Source organism: Calonectris borealis, chromosome 2 (assembly GCF_964195595.1).
Source record: "Calonectris borealis chromosome 2, bCalBor7.hap1.2, whole genome shotgun sequence".
NCBI classification, from domain to species: Eukaryota; Metazoa; Chordata; class Aves; order Procellariiformes; family Procellariidae; genus Calonectris; species Calonectris borealis.
The window spans coordinates 23,076,409-23,094,497 of NC_134313.1; the positions used below are offsets into that span (position 1 = coordinate 23,076,409).

General features: G+C 36.3%; 1 protein-coding gene across 1 annotated transcript in view; it reads right to left on the minus strand.

Annotated features, from left to right (window-relative positions):
- The window catches only part of RIMS2 (regulating synaptic membrane exocytosis 2), a 484,675-nt gene that overhangs the window by 170,749 nt on the left and 295,837 nt on the right, over positions 1–18,089 (minus strand). The window contains exon 16 of the mRNA XM_075141296.1: positions 12,646–12,714. Coding sequence (XP_074997397.1) covers positions 12,646–12,714 — 69 coding nt within the window. The remainder of the gene's footprint in view (positions 1–12,645; positions 12,715–18,089) is intronic.

Sequence of the window (18,089 nt, forward strand, 5' to 3'; positions counted from 1 at the left end):
TTCTTTAACCAAAAGAGAAAGAGTTAAAATAACAGCTGAAAGCTCAACAACGTTAAAATAAAAAACGTAACAAAGCAATGACAAATTTCTTAATTAAGCAAATCCATGAGATATTTGCCAGTTTTATACACTAAACAAATATTGTCCTCACTACAAAAATAATGCACAGAGAACTACTTCTTATTGATAAAACCAGCATTTCTAGAGAAAGCAGGGAAAGGACATACAAGATATTTATTTTAATTTGCCTGGAAGCTGGAACAACATAAGAGGCAGAAAAATGAAGAGGATCATTTTACAGGTTATTTGAAGACTCTGCCCAAGATGACACCAAAAGAAAAATTCTACAGGTAAGAAACAGGCAACCAAGGGAATACAAGAGACCTGTGAGGAGCTTTGTAGGCCACTATCTGCTACCCCAGAGAGCAAAAGAGCTATAAGTAATTCTGAGAATTAAGACCACAAGTGAGAGCTCTGCAGACTGTTTTTTGATAGACTAGAAGTTATTTTTTCAATTCTTAAGTGTTATTTTTTTTATATTTTACTGATTTTAATTTATGTTATAAATCACTAAGACAACAAGCTATGTGTTTCACTGAACTGATTAAAAGGCATTTTGTACAGAGTAAGAAATGTACTGAAACAACCAGCAGTTATGCTATGATATCATACCATATACTGAAATGAAACAATATCCCAAATCCATATTTTCTGCAGAGAAGTCCAACTGAAACTGGGATAATTTAGAAAGATTTGGTTTTTTACTATTACAATAGGTGATTAATCGCAAACAGCATCCTTACTATGCAAACCACATCTTTTCTAATTTCACAGTGAACAACTTATTCTGACAATGTTTAAAATTTTAATTAAAAAACTGAAAAATCTGGAAAAAAATCAGTTATTTTTGGTGATAATATTAATTAAAAAGTATTGTAAATAGCAACAAGAAATGAACAAATTTCTAAAGATAGTCTTAAAGTGGCAGAAAGGTTTTAATCTTTAAAAGACAAATTGATACATTTGGGGAAAATAGAAAGTTATCTACAGGAAGGCATAATCTGAAAAGACATTGTATTGGGTTCGTGTGGCAAGGTTTTGGTAGCGGGGGGGCCAGGGGTGGCTTCTGTGAGAAGCTGCTAGAAGCTTCCCCCATGTCCGATAGAGCCAATGCCAGCCGGCTCCTGCTGGCCAAGGCCGAGCCCATCAGCGATGGTGGTAGCACCTCTGGGATAACATAGTTAAGAAGAGGAAAAAGTTGCTGCGCAACAGCAACAGCAGCCAGAGAGAGGGGTGAGAACATGTGGGAGAAACAGCCCTGCAGACACCAAGGTCAATGAAGAAGGAGGGGTGGAGGTGCTCCAGGTGCCGGAGCAGAGATTCCCCTGCAGCCCGTGGTGAAGACCATGGTGAGGCAGGCTGTCCCCCTGCAGCCCATGGAGGTTAGCAGTGGAGCAGATATCCACCTGCAGCCCCTGGAGGACCCCACGCCGGAGCAGGTGGAGGCCTGAAGGAGGCTGTGACCCCATGGGAAGCCCGCTCTGGAGCAGGCTCCTGGCAGGACCTGTGGCCCCGTGGAGAGAGGAGCCCAAGCTGGAGCAGGTTTGCTGGCAGGACTTGTGACCCTGTGGGGGACCCACGCTGGAGCAGTCTGTTCCTGAAGGACTGCACCTTCTGGAAAGGACTCACGCTGGAGCAGTTTGTGAAGAACTGTAGCCCATTGGAAGGACTCACATTGGAGAAGTTTATGGAGGACTTTCTCCCGTGGGAGGGACCCTACACTGGAGCAGGGGAAGAGTGTGAGGAGTCCTCCCCTCAAAGAGGAAGGAGCAACAGAGACAACGTGTGATGAACTGACCACAACCCCCCCATCCCCCTGCGTTGCTGGTAGGGAGGAGGGAGAGAAATTGGGAGTGAAGTTGAACCCGGGAAGACGGGAGGGGTGGGGGAAAGGATGTTTTAAGATTTAGTTTTTATTTCTCGTTACCCTACTCTGATTTGATTGGTAATAAACTGAATTAATTTCCCTGAGTTAAGTCTGGTTTGCCCATGACGGTAATTGGTCAATGATCTCCCCCTGTCCTTGTCTTGACCCAGGAGCCTTTCATTATGTTTTCTCTCCCCTGTCCAGCTGAGGAGGAGAGTGGTAGAGCGGCTTTGGTGGGCACCTGGCGTCCAGCCAGGGTCAACCCACCACACACATAAGTGAATAGCAAGTTATTATGAACTTATATATAATGAAATAAACCCCATGAGTTACTGTACAAGTACACATGACAGAATATTGTTTATTATTATCCTATAATATAGATATGAAAATATCTATAGATATAGATATCTGTATCTATAGATATAAAAAACGCAGAGATGGTTCTTAGTATTCTGCATACACAGGGAGCATTTGTAGCATTTGGAGATTAAAAACATAATGAAGAGCAGTAATATGAAGAAATGGGAAAACCCTTTAAAAGAAAAATCTAACATTTAAACCAGCAGTTTTATACAATATTTGGTATGTACAGACACGGAAGTACAAGTGGAACGAGTGATAGCATAAGGTGTTCTACCTGAATGAACATAGTGAAAGGCAAGGAATTCAATTAACAAAACACAAACAAATACCTACTCTGTCTAAAAATTCCTAGAAGTGAGAACTAGTAAATCAAAATAATTAAATTTATTAAATCTGTTTACATAAGCAAATTAATTACTTTGAAACAAAAAGCCTCCTGCAACTCTAGTTTGTTATTGTAATTGACTGCTTGCACATTATTGTTGCAATAAATCAAAATATATGACTATCTAATTAAATTGTCAAGTATAATCCTGATCAAAAAATGTTTTACATTTAATTGGAAGCAGACATGCAATGCTTTCTGGTAACTAACACTTCCTTATAATGCTTCCTTATAACAATTTCAAAAGGCAGAAACTATCAGCACTCCTAATAACTTTGCATCAACAAAACTAGACATGTTAAGCTGTGTTTGAAGGAACAGATTAACATTCTCTATGTTTTGTTGCCAGAAAATAAACTTTGAAATATATAATTAATTCACTCAAAACAAAAACTACTCTATTTATAAACTTCTCTTTTGCCAACAGGTCACACATTGTAAAGTAGCAGTTTCAGTAGGGCAACCCACTAACATGAGTTAATTCCAAAGTCATCCTTCAGTTTTGAAGAGTTAATGTAGCTCTCTGCCTTATTTCACACTATGTATTTTCGCTAGCTAGGAGTCAAAGCAACATAGAATGCTAGCTCATACTGAAAATAACCATATAGGATTTTCACAGAACACAACTTTCTGTGAACATCAGTAGAATTTAATACTTTTATTCCATAAAAAATGTCCATTCTATAAAGTCGCAATACCAGAAAATATTAACATGTGTTTAATGTGGAGAGAAAGGAGGTAGGGGATAGATCCAGTAAGGTTCTTAGGTTTCTTGAGTATAGTAATTATCATTCGAACACTTTACAGCCAGAACAAAATCTAAGCTGTAAAGGAAAATATTTAAACTGTATGAATGCATGAGGAAAATCAGATATTTCCGAAAAATGATCCAAAAAACTACATGTTGTTAATACAGCCATGTAGCTACAGCTCACAGAAGACGCTATGTTTTGAACTTAGTTGCCAAAATCAAGGATGCAAGGAGGATGTTTCCATCCACTCAGGATCCAAAGCCCTGCATTTTCTCCTGAGATAATATATCTTAGAGTATTTTTTAAAATAATTGAATAGGGATAAGGTAAAAACTGTTTTTTTTCATTTCCTGGGAATCTAAGAAAACTTCTAGGCTTATGTAGGAGCTAGCTGACTAGTCACTCAGACTATGCCAGTTCTGAGAAACACATTCAGAGAAAAAAAGTATAATCATGTACAAAATGTTGAGATCCAAAACGTAAGAGCTTAGCAAGTTTCTTGATCAGTTTTGGACTTAAGCAAGTCTGCCTAAAGCCAGCTTTGGCAGATCAAATAGTTTGGAGTTACAGCATCAGTCTTGAAGGCACTCGGACCCAGTATATCACAGTTTAATGATTCATTGGTGTTCGAGTCTTTATATTTATTTAAAAACAAGCTCTTCTTATTTAAAACAGAAGAGGAATTTTTTGAAGTATTAGTTTTTTATTAAAAAAGTCATTGGTTTATTGTTTTATTTATTGTTTTATTTTTACATTAAATGCAGATTTCCAAGCTTCAGGGCCAGTGTAATATTTATTTTACTTTCTGAACCTAAAGATCAGAATAGTATAGTTAAAAGAAAAGTATAGTTAATTATATCTTTTCTTTTTTAGCATGACCACTACTGTTCCAGAATGAACAGTTGTCTGTGCTGGAATCACAGACAGCTCATGTTGTGTGCCCATCCAGTGGGATTCACCATGTCTTTGTACCACTTATGCACTGATTTTTTTCTCCAGCTGAAACCAGACGAAAAAGATGGCACATACTAGACTCTACCTTGAAACTTCAACTGGTATGGGATTTCAAACCAAAATTTAGAAAGTGTAAGAAACCACCCTGGATAGAGGGGATACAGCAGGAATATAAAAAGTGCCTAAGAAATTGTTTAAGAATGAACTTCACAAGATGAAGTATATTGAGACTCTGCTGATACTGAAATAATTGATTCAATCATCTTTCACTTGTTTATTCTTTCATTGAACTTCAATGGCTTTTGTTGCAATTACTATTTATCAAATAAAATACTTCCGTATATAGGAAATTTGTGCCTTTTATTGACACATGAGCTTCAGAGGAAAGACAAGCAAGCTGTGATTACCCTGCAGCCACAAGAGATGCAGAGAGTGCAATGGGCCAGCTGCTCAGTTACAAAGCTTCAGGAAGATGACAGTAACACAAAGTTTACACGGGAGGCTTAACAACATGCCTAGCACCAATCCGTACACCCCAGAAGTGGCCAACACTGTAATAAATACATTTAGCAATCAATACTGGAGTTCTTCTAAACCCCAAATAGACTTTAAAGCTGCTATTGATGATTGATTGACCATGGGATATGAAGTGGTAGCTTTGGTACTCCTAACTTGAGAATTTAATTCTCTGTAGAATGTGCCTGGCTTTGCTTGCCCAGGAGTTGAAACATTCATGTCTCTCTCAAGACAGGTGACATTCCAAAAATTATGACAACATTCTCAATTGAAAAAAGTATGATTTAACTTCCAATTTAAAAAAATATTCCATGTCTTGGAAATAAGGTGAGAGAAAGAAAGTATAAATATTTTCTTTCAGAAAGAAATTATAGACAGTAAAAACAGGTCATAAGTGCAACTTGACCAAGGAGCTGCTATTAAGCAAAGCAGATAGTTATTTATAGCAGTAGTAAAAATAGGATAAACATTGGAATCTGCTTGCAGTTATAAATGTTAAGTCATTACCATAGAATCAAAGGTTTTATAAGCATGGCAAGCCTCTTAAACCAACATACAGAGCACACAGAACCTGATAATCAGTATAGAGATAATCAGCGATAAACAAGTGTGAGCTGCGGACACTTAACAGATAGGCATATGACAAAGACATCTGCAACACCACCACCACCTTCTTTTCATGAGAGGGTTTCATTAAAAACTATGATACACATCAAATGAGGGATTTTACAGGGCACGCTATATATAGCTTCCTCTGAGCTGAAGTTTTAATTTTATCTGTTTTAAGAGAGAATATTAATATATTTGACTTAAAGTATTCATCCACACAATATGGCTGTACTGTGCTAATATTATGCTATGGAGGGTCCATGTTCAGTAAATACTAGAATTAACAAATTGTTATCAAATTCTTCAGCTTTCAGGCAGTCTGATTACAGAAAATCACAAACATCCAAATATGAAGTTCACATCAACAGCACTAAAATAACCCTAAAAAAACCAACTGAAAAGTACTAATGAAGATTTTAATTTAGATGTCTTGCTGTTTGATTGACTTGAGAGAAACTCTTTGTACGAAAATTATTCTAGAAAAGCAACATTAGAATTGCCGTTCATCACAGGCAAAATAATTGACTTGTTTCAGATGGTGATGTTAAGAGGCGTTTTCTCCACTTTAACATCTCTACTTGATTGAGGTGTCGAGCTTTCTCTCTATCAGATATTTAATTCTAACACTCACTGTGGTTGGGCTTAGAACAAGCACTAATTAAAAACAATTATATAATCAAATTGCCAGGAATGCTTACCATACCAAGATTTCACACATGGGCTCTTTGGAGAGAGTTCAGTTCTTTTATACAAATGTGCTCAGCTTATATGGCGATTTGAACATTTAAATGCAGAATTTGGATGTCCTCTGAAAAAGTGCTGACAGTAACTGATCGAATAAATTGAATTATTGATATCTGAATACTCTATAAATTGAAGATACATTATGCATGGGTTTGGGGATTTTTTTTGCATCAAATTATTATTCTACAAATATGAGAAGAATGAATATATAGTGAAAGGAACCAGAAAACATTACAGTAGGAACAATTGGTTACTTGCTGCATAGTAACTCAGTTCCTCAAGATGTGTTTTTAGCTCTACTGCACTAATGATATGGGCCTATTACACTTGAGACAATTCTTTTGATCATTAATGCGTATGAAGAAGGTTGCCACACAGTAATAAACCAGAGCTTGCTGAGTTATCAGTGCTGTCCCTACACCCAGTATGACATACAAAGCTTGAAAAAAACACAGTTACTATACAGATAATGTTTCTTCTTATTTAAATACTCATCCGTGTATATTTTCTGCTGTCCAGCAAGTCCCCCAAATTAGCCTCCTCTTGACACTGGAATTTATCAGTCCTTTCAGGGAGCATTTCCTTCTTAGAAGTGCTTGTCACCACATTTGTAACTCATCCCAGCTAGGCTTTCCCTTATGTGAGAAGAGTCTCTGATAGGAATGCAACTTCCTTACAGCTTTCCATCTATTAGATGCCTTTGTCACTCTGTAGATATTAGGACTGTGGTAGAACATGAACTAACACGCTGAGTTCATATTTGCTTAACTTTACTCAGATAAGAGAACGCTACTGATAATTACTGATAATCTGAAAGTAAAACATGAATTTAATTACGTCTTTACTTTCAAAGTGGAGTGATACAGCTTATATTTAAAACTATAAAACTAGTTTTAAAAAAAAAGTATTAATTGAGAGAATTTGGATGTTTGAAGAGAAAGATGTTTTGTCAGCTGAGGAAATGATACTAAAGAATTTTTTTTTAAAATAGTAAAAGTATTACTAAACTTTGCCTTTGATACATTAAAACTGAAACTAAAAATACAAGGAAAATCTTGAAGAATTATAATAAAAATTCCTGTGTTAAGAACTGTAGGCATAAAGTTGTAAATAACATACACCTCATTTGTTTAAAAGCAAGGAAAATGGTTAAAGACCCCTTGACCTAAGGGGTCAACATAAGGACTATTTTAACATTGCTTGAATTTCACTTCCAATTTTGGGGAGAATTTTCGAGACACATAGACACTAAGCTATTTTTTACTCAAGGAAGAACCCACAAAGAACAGATTTTAGAGCAGGGTAATGGGTATCAACATATAATAAAAGAAAAAGCTTGTCAATATTTATGTCTGTAGTTAATGGGCTTTTGGGGCACTACAGACTCCCATTTAGGGCTAGCTGGTGATTTACAATGAAATCCTTTATTTTAGTAGGGGTAGAAGTCATCCACTCTATGTACTAATGCTGTAAGATGTCTTTCAACAGGCAGCTGATTTCAAGCTGTAACCAAAGTATTTGTGTGTTCTGTATCTGCTTTAAGCAGCAATCACCAACAGGATCCAGGTATAAAAATTCAGTTCACATTATCAGCCAGTAGAGATAAGGACTTTTGTTTCCTCTGCAGGGAAGGCTGCAACATGACAGTGAAAGAATTCTTTTGAACAAAGGACTCCTCAGGTGTTTTGAGAAGTGAAGCAAAAATGAATAATTGCCTTTCATTCTTCTTCAAAAACAGAATCATTTTTGTAAGTTCAATAAGAAATTCTTCACTGGTTGTTACTATCTAACTATCCTCTGAATAAATATCTTATTTGTATTATTCTTTGCTCCTGAAACATCTTGCTATCTTTTGCATAGTGAGAAAAACTTATCACAATAAATGTTTTTCTTCTCAAGGCTGGAGAATGCTTTTTTTTACTTGGAAAAGATCTTCTCTACAGACTTGCAATGCAGTTTATGCAGAATTAACTGCCTTACATTCTTTCAGGATTCATCTGTTGAAACGTATCTCAGATTACAACTGTTTCATAAAATGATGTAGTGCAGATGAGATATTGGTGTAGAACTGAATTTTAAACATTAATATCTCATTTAATATTTAAGTCTTACAATGATAGGTGAGACTTTTTATGATTAAATGGTCTTGACAATACATGTCTCTGTTCATAAAGTCAGACTCAGTAGGTTACTTGTATTCAGTAGGTTACAGCAGGTTCCACATACACTATGAGGAAGTACCTGGGAAGAAAACTTTTTAGAATTTGTAGTCCATACTCATTGAACTTCATTAACTGTAATGCCGGTTCAACTCTGGTCAATAGAAAGAAAAAAAAAATCCTGCTTTTCATTGAATTGTATTTAGTATTATGATAATTTAAATGGTGTTTTGTAAAGCGCTCTGGAATTTTTCTAAAATCAATATAAAAATACTGTATTACTTTTATTAACAAGCACGTAAGAGCATTGTAAGGGGCACATGAAGATGTTGATGTGCTCCCACATAGAATCGCTGATGACAGACAACTTTATGAGGGCCAAAGTTTATTGTTCAGGACAGCAAAATGAATGCTTTAAAGGGTTTGAAGGTTATGTACAAGCAATCTAAAAGACAAAAACGGAACTGCTAGTGCCGCTCCTTCTGCTATCCTGTGCTAAGATTAAATCCAGCAGAGATGAGATATAATAGAGATTCTGTTCCAGTATTTTTGATCCCAAGATGAAATGAATGTATATTGTATATGAAGAGAGCTTTTTTAAAATCTTGCCAAAAATCACTTTTGCATACTTGTTTGAATACATAATATGTTATAACCCTTTCTGACAGTAGCTGGCATAGAATACACATATAGCCAGAAAGAAGACATTGAAGTTTTTCAATTGGTTTATCATTATTTTCTTAAAAGCCTTTTCTGTTGACAGAAACAACAATCTGAAGTTTATTAAGTTTGTCTAAGCAGGATAAGATCCAAGCCACCAGAAGTGATAGCTTTTATGAATAATTTTTCCAAGAGATGTTTGAACTTTTTGTAAAAATTAAAGAAAAGAATATTATGGGAAATAGACATAATTTAAGCATTTTATCATCAGGAAATTAAATTAGTGGATCAAAAGTACCAAAGCAGTGACAAACAGAAACTGCAGGTGTATTAAAAATAGATGATGATGCAAGGAATCGTAGCTTATAAAGTTCTCTCTGTTTCAGCAAATACGGTCTAACACAATCCTGCTTACAGATGTACATTAAGAAAGATCTTCCATTGTTAGTTTTCTACCTATCACCAGCTTATCCAAAGACGAAGTCAATTGACCTTATGGGATCAATACCAGAGAAGCTATATAAAAAGGTGTTGTGGAAAAAGAGACAATCTCAGCTTCAATCAGGAACATGACATGTATCTTTCAATGAACTATAAATAAATACATAATGAGATCAAGGAAGGTCCATGGATTTCATAGAATCATAGAATCACAGGATCATAGAATCATAGAATGGTTTGGGTTGGAAAGGACCTTTAAAAGTCGTCTAGTCCACTGTTTTGAATAAAAGTAAATTACAGAGGAACCAAAGAAGATTCTTTCTCTTCTTAAAGCTTTCTGGAGTTTAGTTCGCAGGTCCAATACTTTGAATAAGCATTAATTTTGGAAAGGATCACTGAGAGTACCTGACAGATGTTAGCAAACATACTTGATGTGATAAAGTGTTTTTATGGCAGAAGGAAAAAGAGCGAAGTGAAGTGTCATGTTAAATAAAACCTGAAAATACAAAATGAAAGAACTGGGGTAAGTAAGAAGAAAGAAAACAAAGAGAGACAAATAGCTTCATGCAAAGAAGGCATATATTTAAACCAAGATTGTGATGAGTCTGCAAATGAATAGAAGAACCTTAAATGAGAGAAGGATGTGGATGATAAGACAAGACAAGGATAAATCAAAAGACTTGCAAACATAGCGACAGCAGCACAAAAAAGAAAGGCAATAAATAAATATTTCAAAACCAAAAGAACAAAATACTTTCCCACCCACACAGTCAGTCTGAATTAAAATGCAACTAAGATGTAGAATTGTCAGCAGAAATCCAAAAGAACTAAAGATACCTCAAAAACTCAGGTAAGGGAAGTAGACTCATTCACTGAACTGTGAAGACCATAATTTTATAAGCTGTCAAAAGACTTTATGAAATTATGAAATTGTAAATCCAGGTGTTTCACAAGAATCCCGATGATGTTCAAGCACCTGGTAAAACTTCTGCAAAACTCAGTACCTTTTTCCAGGACAATACAAAGATTTCAGTTTCATTTCAGTCAAAATGGCGCTGTACTGAGCATTCTAGACATATATCCATCAAATCCCCTTTTTTCCTCCTTTTATTATTAAACTCCAAAGTTAGGTTGATACATTTCTAATTTAACTGACCTACAGGAATATGAAAGTCCTTCCCTTTTAGAGGACAGTCTATCTGAAAGCCTTAGTGACTACTAAGCACATACAGAAAGCTAACCAAAGACTGAAAGTACAGTGAGTAGGAACAAGAGACTTCTGAGGATCACTGCCTCTCTGGTTCCAATACTTCACACCACGCTGGCTACATATCCTTCCTGTCTTCTGACTGTGGTAAATCAAACAGGGGAGTGGGAATATAAAAAATGCTGTAAGTTTTCCTAAATATCTTTCTAATTAAGGTAATAACCTGAAAACTGAGCCTATTACTGTTTGAAGATAAATGATTTAAGGAAGATAGAAAATTTAGTTGTCGTGTATCCACAGTGTTCATTCAATCTCTGGTAAAATTTGCTCAGAGTAGAGCAAAACCTTAACAAAAATCTGAATGTTTATGCAGAAAAGATAAAAAATATTGCTTTGGGACAGAATAAGTTTTACTGTGGAATATCTGCAAGGTTAGATTGTTCCAACATGAACAAGGACAACTTCTACTTAAAAATGTCTGCTTTCTAGATATTCTAGTAAGAGACCTACAATGAACCACAGCCAATAAACATGCTAACCACATGATTTGCCCTGTTTGTACCACAAGTCTATATAATATTATGCTAGTTAAAAAAAGGGCTTCTTGATAAAATTCACATGCTGTTTAATAAAAAAATCCATTATCCCATTTTCCCAGCAAGCACAAGACCTATGGCTATGGAATAACAACATAGCAGGTTTAAAATTAAGCAGAGCCTAAGAGATAACCATACAATATCTGGAAATACAGGGATGACTACATAGACAACACAGAAATGCATCCAAGTTCAGACTGGTAACAGTTTTTAAGACAGGACTGTACAAACTCAAGTAATTAAGTAGCTCACTAAATGTTTGGATTTATCAATACTTGGCTGCACCCCATCTTGCAATATCCAGGGTTGACTATTTTACCTCCTTTTTTTCCTCTATCCTGAGGCCCAGCTGTATTCCTCTGTTTCCTGTTTCCTATATACCCTTCCTTAGCCTGCCAGCAGCATGTATTATACCTGGTGTAAAAGCTGCACATATGCTGACGGGTGGCTGTGTGGCAGGAACATGTTTTGACGGACCAGCTGATCACTGTCTTACAGCTGCTGCATAGACCGGGCAGCATATACTGCTCCATCTTTGCAGAGTAAGGTACACAAATCACTGTACATGTGCACTTTAGCTAGACCTGACCCAAGGGAACCAAAAACTGTCTAACACGGACTACTCTGAGTGGGTTAAAAATCTCAGTAGTGCAGTAGGGTACAGAGTACACACTGAGCTGTGCAGCCAACTTGTGCTGGTATCAGTAGCCATCAGTACTGGTTTAAACGTGGCATGGCTGCACCCTAAATATATTCTCTGTTGTAGTCAGCAAAGGCATATGATTCTCTGATTTGATTGTTTTTGGCTATGATTACAGTATTACCTTTTCTCTTAGAAGAGGAGGAGAAATACTCTTTCACAAGACAACTTTTATCTCAAATACTCATTAAACTCCCAATTCCAATACTTCTTAGTAAAACAGGTTATCTATTGAGTTATCTCCCATCCTGCCTTAAATGTTCAGGTTTCGGACCTTTGGCGGTGTTATTATTCCACCATGAAGTTTTAAAGGTTATATCAAACTCAAATGTCTGTCAAAAAAAATCAAATAAACACTTCTTCACATTTAATAAAAAAAACCTTTTGTGCTATTTTTATCATTTTATAAAAGCAACAAGGAAATTCACACATTGATTTTTTCCCTCTGTTGGTAATTTTTTGTGGTTAAATATGCATTACCCATAACACTTATTTTGTGTTTGTTGGAAAAATACACACTTAGGTTCCACTTATTTTTCACCAGAAAAACATTATAAAATTCATAATAATAAATTATAAATATGAAAGATTTCCACTGAATGTAGAAGAGTAAATTTAGACAGTAGTACCTGAAACAACACCAATTCCATCATCACAGTCATAATCAGAGACTTCACTGTCGCTGATCCTTTTGGACCCTGCCAAAAAAAAAAATCAGACATGTATCATTTATCTTCCTGTAAGATAAAACCATCCTCAGCCAATAATACATAAATAAATGTAAGGATCTCATACTAGACAATGGAGCATTAATATAAGCATATAAGGGAAACTATTAAATAGAATACTTCGTATCTATATGTATTCATTCCATATAGAAATTGGCATTACACTGTTCATCTTCCAAGTTTTCATATACAAGGCACCATCCCTCCCCAAAGTTTTTGAATACCAGAAAAATTAATAATAGCAATAATATTAAATGGATGTAATATCTTCTTCAGTGTATTAGTGAGCATTATCAGGAGAACAGGCAGCTTCACACATATAGTGTGTCCTGAAAAACAAAATCTCTCTGTGATACTTTAGAGGAAGCAAACTATTAAATGCTCTATAAGAGTACACCTGTCAAAATAGCTAGAGCTTGGTTGGCAAAAGCAGATTCCACATCCACAATTAGAGCCAAAATGTAGGTCATGTGGGTCAAATATATATGTCAGTTTCTGTTTAGTTTAATTTTACTTCTGTCTTCTGTGGCATCTTTTAAACAGCATTTGATTGCTGACATCAGGATTAAACACTGGCATGAGAATGATAATTATTCATTTACTTGTTTTAAATGTGAAAATCCCTATTCTTCAGCAAGACGGTGTGTCTGTTCTAATTCTCTGGCCATCTGAAAATAGGTAACTAGAAGGTAGAAGCTTTAATCTAATTGTCACCAAACCTTCAATCATGTGCAAGATATTTTTATTCCTACCATAGGATGATTTATTCTGAAAAACACACACACACAAAAATACCAGTAAAAACTGGGAGTAAACCTAAGGAAGCCCAGGACAAACGAGGATTAATGTTCTATCTGGGTGACTGGCACAGAAGGATCCCTACCTTCCTTTCCCAACAGAAAACTGGGAAAACAAGTGCTAAGAGGATTTTTGACAAAAATAAAAAGTTTTCCATTTAAAGAAATTTTAGAAATTATTTGACTCATAAGAACTGTTGTCATTTGTCAGACTGCCTAACATCTGTCTACCCACCAGGGAATAGTGGAAGGTCCTTCTTTAGCGGAAAGAGCGTGCTTACAAGATCTGTATGGAAAAAGTTTTGTGTTGCACCCTTCTAGCTTTCAGCAGGCAGGGGTCTTGGCAACTGAGACTTCTCCTAAGCCATCCTGTTTACCATAAATCATTAATCAACCCATTCTGCACAAATTCATATAATTTCTTTTTGAGCCACTGTATTCTCTTGGCCTCTATAATATGCTATGTCAGTAAGTTCTGCAGTTTAATTTTGCATTGTGTGAAATAGACTTCCCTCCGTTTTATTTCTATTACATTATTTCAGACAATGCCTTCCAAGCTTTTGTATTCTGCGAAACATGAATCAACATTCTGTATTCTCCCACAGTCATCTCTTTTTTTGAGCTGAAATATCATTGTTTAGTTTCTTTGCATACGCAAACCATTCCGTATTTCTGATTGTTCCTGCTGTGTTTGTTTGTATGTTTTCTAGTTCTTCTGTGCCTTTTATGAGAAGTCAGAAATGATTGCAGCAATCAAGATGTGGGTGTATGAATTTATAAACTAGACTGCAAACTATTTCTTTTGGGATAAAAATTGCTCTGTTAAAAATTATTCAATGGTATAAGTGAAATATGTGTTAATTCTTAGAAAACACAATCGAGCCTGCCATTACATTATGCAATTCCAGGAGAGTAATGTTAATTATTGTTATTTAATTGCAGTAAAAATTGGGCGTTTCCTCACAAATAGGAAATTAAAATTAGTACAAGGAAAGCCATGTTTTGGTTTCCTACACCCTGCAATTCTTACATGGTAGAATTATTAGATCAATTTATTATAAAAGTTCAGAAATAGCCATGCTACAATGGTGAGGGGGAAAGGTGTTTTTGAATTCAAGAAATAACAAGTAAAGTCTTTCTCTAAAACAAGAAATAGCAAGCAAGTGATCACAACTAGCACTTGAGAAAACCTAGAAGATGAGGGCAGGAGTGAAGGAAAAGTTTTCAGCCTCCTAATAGACTTTCTGAGATCAGGATTTCTAAAACCAATTAAGTCTGACAAGGACAATATACAACCTGGTTATTTTCTTTATTATAGTATCAGAGAGGCCCAATGAAAATCTCTCTTGCTTCCCAAAGCAAGAGCATCCATTCCACCTGTGATGCTGTTCCTGCTGCCATTTTCAGCAGAGCCTTCTACTGGAATGGTGATACACATGCCAGTGAGCAAGAAGGATTAGTCTCCATTCTCCTTAGCCACTAATTCAAAACCAGGTCATTAAATAAGGACAATATTAGTGACCAAACACTAAGCAAGAGAGCCCTACTAGTCTGGCTGGGATTTGGCTGGGATTAAAAGGCAGAAGCCCCCGAAGGGGGTGCAGAGCAGTGCGATTCTGGCCTCTGGTAACCCTGGTACTGACCTGGCAGTGGGACTCTGGCTGCCGTGCAGAGATGCCAGTAACATCACTCAGGCCCTATCCGAGAGAGAGGATTGTGAAATGGGAAGATGAGGGCAACCGAACAGTTTGCTGATGCTCATCACATGGATGCTTGGAAAGGTTTGTATCATGAAAGACATAAGAGGGCTGAATCAACTACGATTCGAATTAATGTCATTTACTCATCATCTAGTTAATCCTTATGAATGAATCTAATTAATTACAACTGAGGTTGCTTTTTGTTTATGTTTATATTTACAGCTAAGTACATCTGCTTTAACATACTTTTAGAATATAATATTCTGTATTCTAGAGAAAAGATTTGCATCTTTGAGGATGAAAATAGTGAGCTGTTGTCACAGTGGGCTCTAGACTTCCCGGTTGCATAGCTAAAATTAAATGTTGTAGTAGTCACAGGATACATCTGGCGGAAAAGAGAGACAAAGAAGATTCAACAGACCACAGGTATAAAATACAGGGGGTTCTCTCTCTCTGTCCCCTCAAACCACATCCACCTTTTCCTGAATCTCCTAATACCTTAACTCCAAATCACCTTCCGGGATCTAGACACTCTTTTCCCTTTTTATATACAGATCTCTGTCTTCACTCCCCACCTGCAGTACTGCATCCAGCTGTGGAGCCCTCAGCACAAGACAGACATGGACCTGTAGGAGCGGGTCCAGAGGAGGGCCACAAAAATGATCAGGGGGATGGAACACCTCTCCCATGAGAAAGGGCTGAGAGAATTGGGGTTGTTCAGCCTGGAGAAGAGAAGGCTCCAGGGAGACCGTACTGCGGCCTTTCAGTACTTAAAGGGGGCTTATAAGAAAGATGGCAGCAAACTTTTTAGGAGAAGGGGTAATGGTTTTAAACTAAAAGAGGGTAGATTCAGACTAGATATAAGGAAGAAATTTTGTACAATGATGGTGGTGAAACACTGGAACAGGTTGCCCAGAAAGGTGGTAGATGCCCCATCCCTGAAAACATTCAAAGTCAGATTGGACGGGGCTCTGAGCAACCTGATCTAGTTGAAGATGTCCCTGCCCATGGCGGGGAGGTTGGACTAAATGACCTTTAAAGGTCCCTTCCAACCCAAACTATTCTACGATTCTATGATTCATTCCCATCTAAGCTGTAAAGAAGATCCGGGGCATGGGGAAAGTAAACAGGCCAGGATTGAGACATGCCCTAAGGATGGGAGTAGAGAAAGAGTAGTCAAGGGAAGAATCAGATTTCAGGGCTTTCTTCGATTGCCTTTGCTACTGCAAAGAGGTGAGTGTTTTGTAATAGCTGACATCCCTTAAAAACAAAAACTTTTTCTGTAAGACGAGATATGAAGCTCGTTGAGATCAGGTCATCTATTCTATCTCCTCAAGCAGAGGCTACCATTAGCCAACTCTAACTACTAACAGACTTAAACTGAAAAATAATAATGTTTAAGTAATATTTCACATTTACTTATAAATGTAAATTTAAATGCTGGTTAAGAAGTCAGAAGAAATTTAAACCAGAATGAATTACTTGGTTTTATCTTTGGAAATCAATGTTTTCAGGAAGGACAGAGGAAGGAAAGCATGTCAATTACATATGTAATGTCAAGAATTACTGCCTGGAACATGTAACTTCTGCAAAGGAATCAGATTATGTTTACTTAAAATGTATTCCATTAACTTCAGAAATGGAACAGACTAGAAAGTGCACAGGTCAAAATCTTTTCTTGAACCGAGTATTTGAAATACCAATATAATTGCTGGCAGCTTAGTTTAATATTTCTTATAATTTTTGCAAAAGAATTTCATCTGCTATATATTAATTTTAGATGGTAATTTTCTTTTTAACCTATTGACAATGTAAATTTGAAGATTTAGGCTTCAGTCCCACCTTAGCCGCATCTTTTCAAAATACCACTTCATTATCTAAGTAATTTGAACCACTGACTGTATAACAGAGAAAGAAAAATTCATCGTTTGTCTGGGAAATGTGTCAATGAAGCCTCTCACAAATTATTCCAAAGGACTATTCCTAATGAAACTGTTATTTAGTATTTTAATAAATATCTTAAAGGGTTTGACAAATACATTATAAAATATGGTGCTTATTTCAAGAGCAAGAAGATTAAATCCGTTCTAACATAAATTCAAAATTCAGTAAAAAGTTTAAGCATGTAACACCCGGAACATCGGGTGCATCAAATAAATGCATTGGTGCCAATGGTTTGCATATAATTAACTTTTTCTTTGATAGATTTTAAACATGAGGAATGGCATTGCACTGGAATATAGCTTATTAATTAAACATTCTTAGGGATATTATTACCGTTTTATCTGATAACTGGGTGGTAACAGATTGTAAATATTGACTTTCGAATGCCTTCCACCATGATTAATGGTTATTACAGTTGCAAACTGAAGGCAAAATAGACCCCATGCTGTATGATTAGCTAGCGTAAGCCACATAAAAAATGCCTTAATTCAGCATTCAGTGAAATCAGAAGATATATTCTCATTCACTTCAGCAGATTTTGGTTTAATAGTCTTAAACTATCAACAAAACTGTTTTCCAGGGACAGCTTACCTCGGGGAGAGTGGAGAACCTCATCATCAGAACCTGATAACCCTCAGCATCCTCCTTCCCTCCCGCATCTACCTACTTCTTCCCTATCGCTGCTGCACAAGCTACCATCCCACCCAGCACAACAACTCTGCAAGAGCATGTACACACTAGAACTGGAAGCTTAGGGCACTTGCACTGTAGCTTTCATTGCAGGGTTGGGGAAAACCCCCCCACCTAAAAACCATTAGACCCATTATTTTCACTTTCCATTTAAAAAGTACTTTCTATTTAAATTTTTACTATTTTACTATGTTTCTTATTTACATTTTTACTT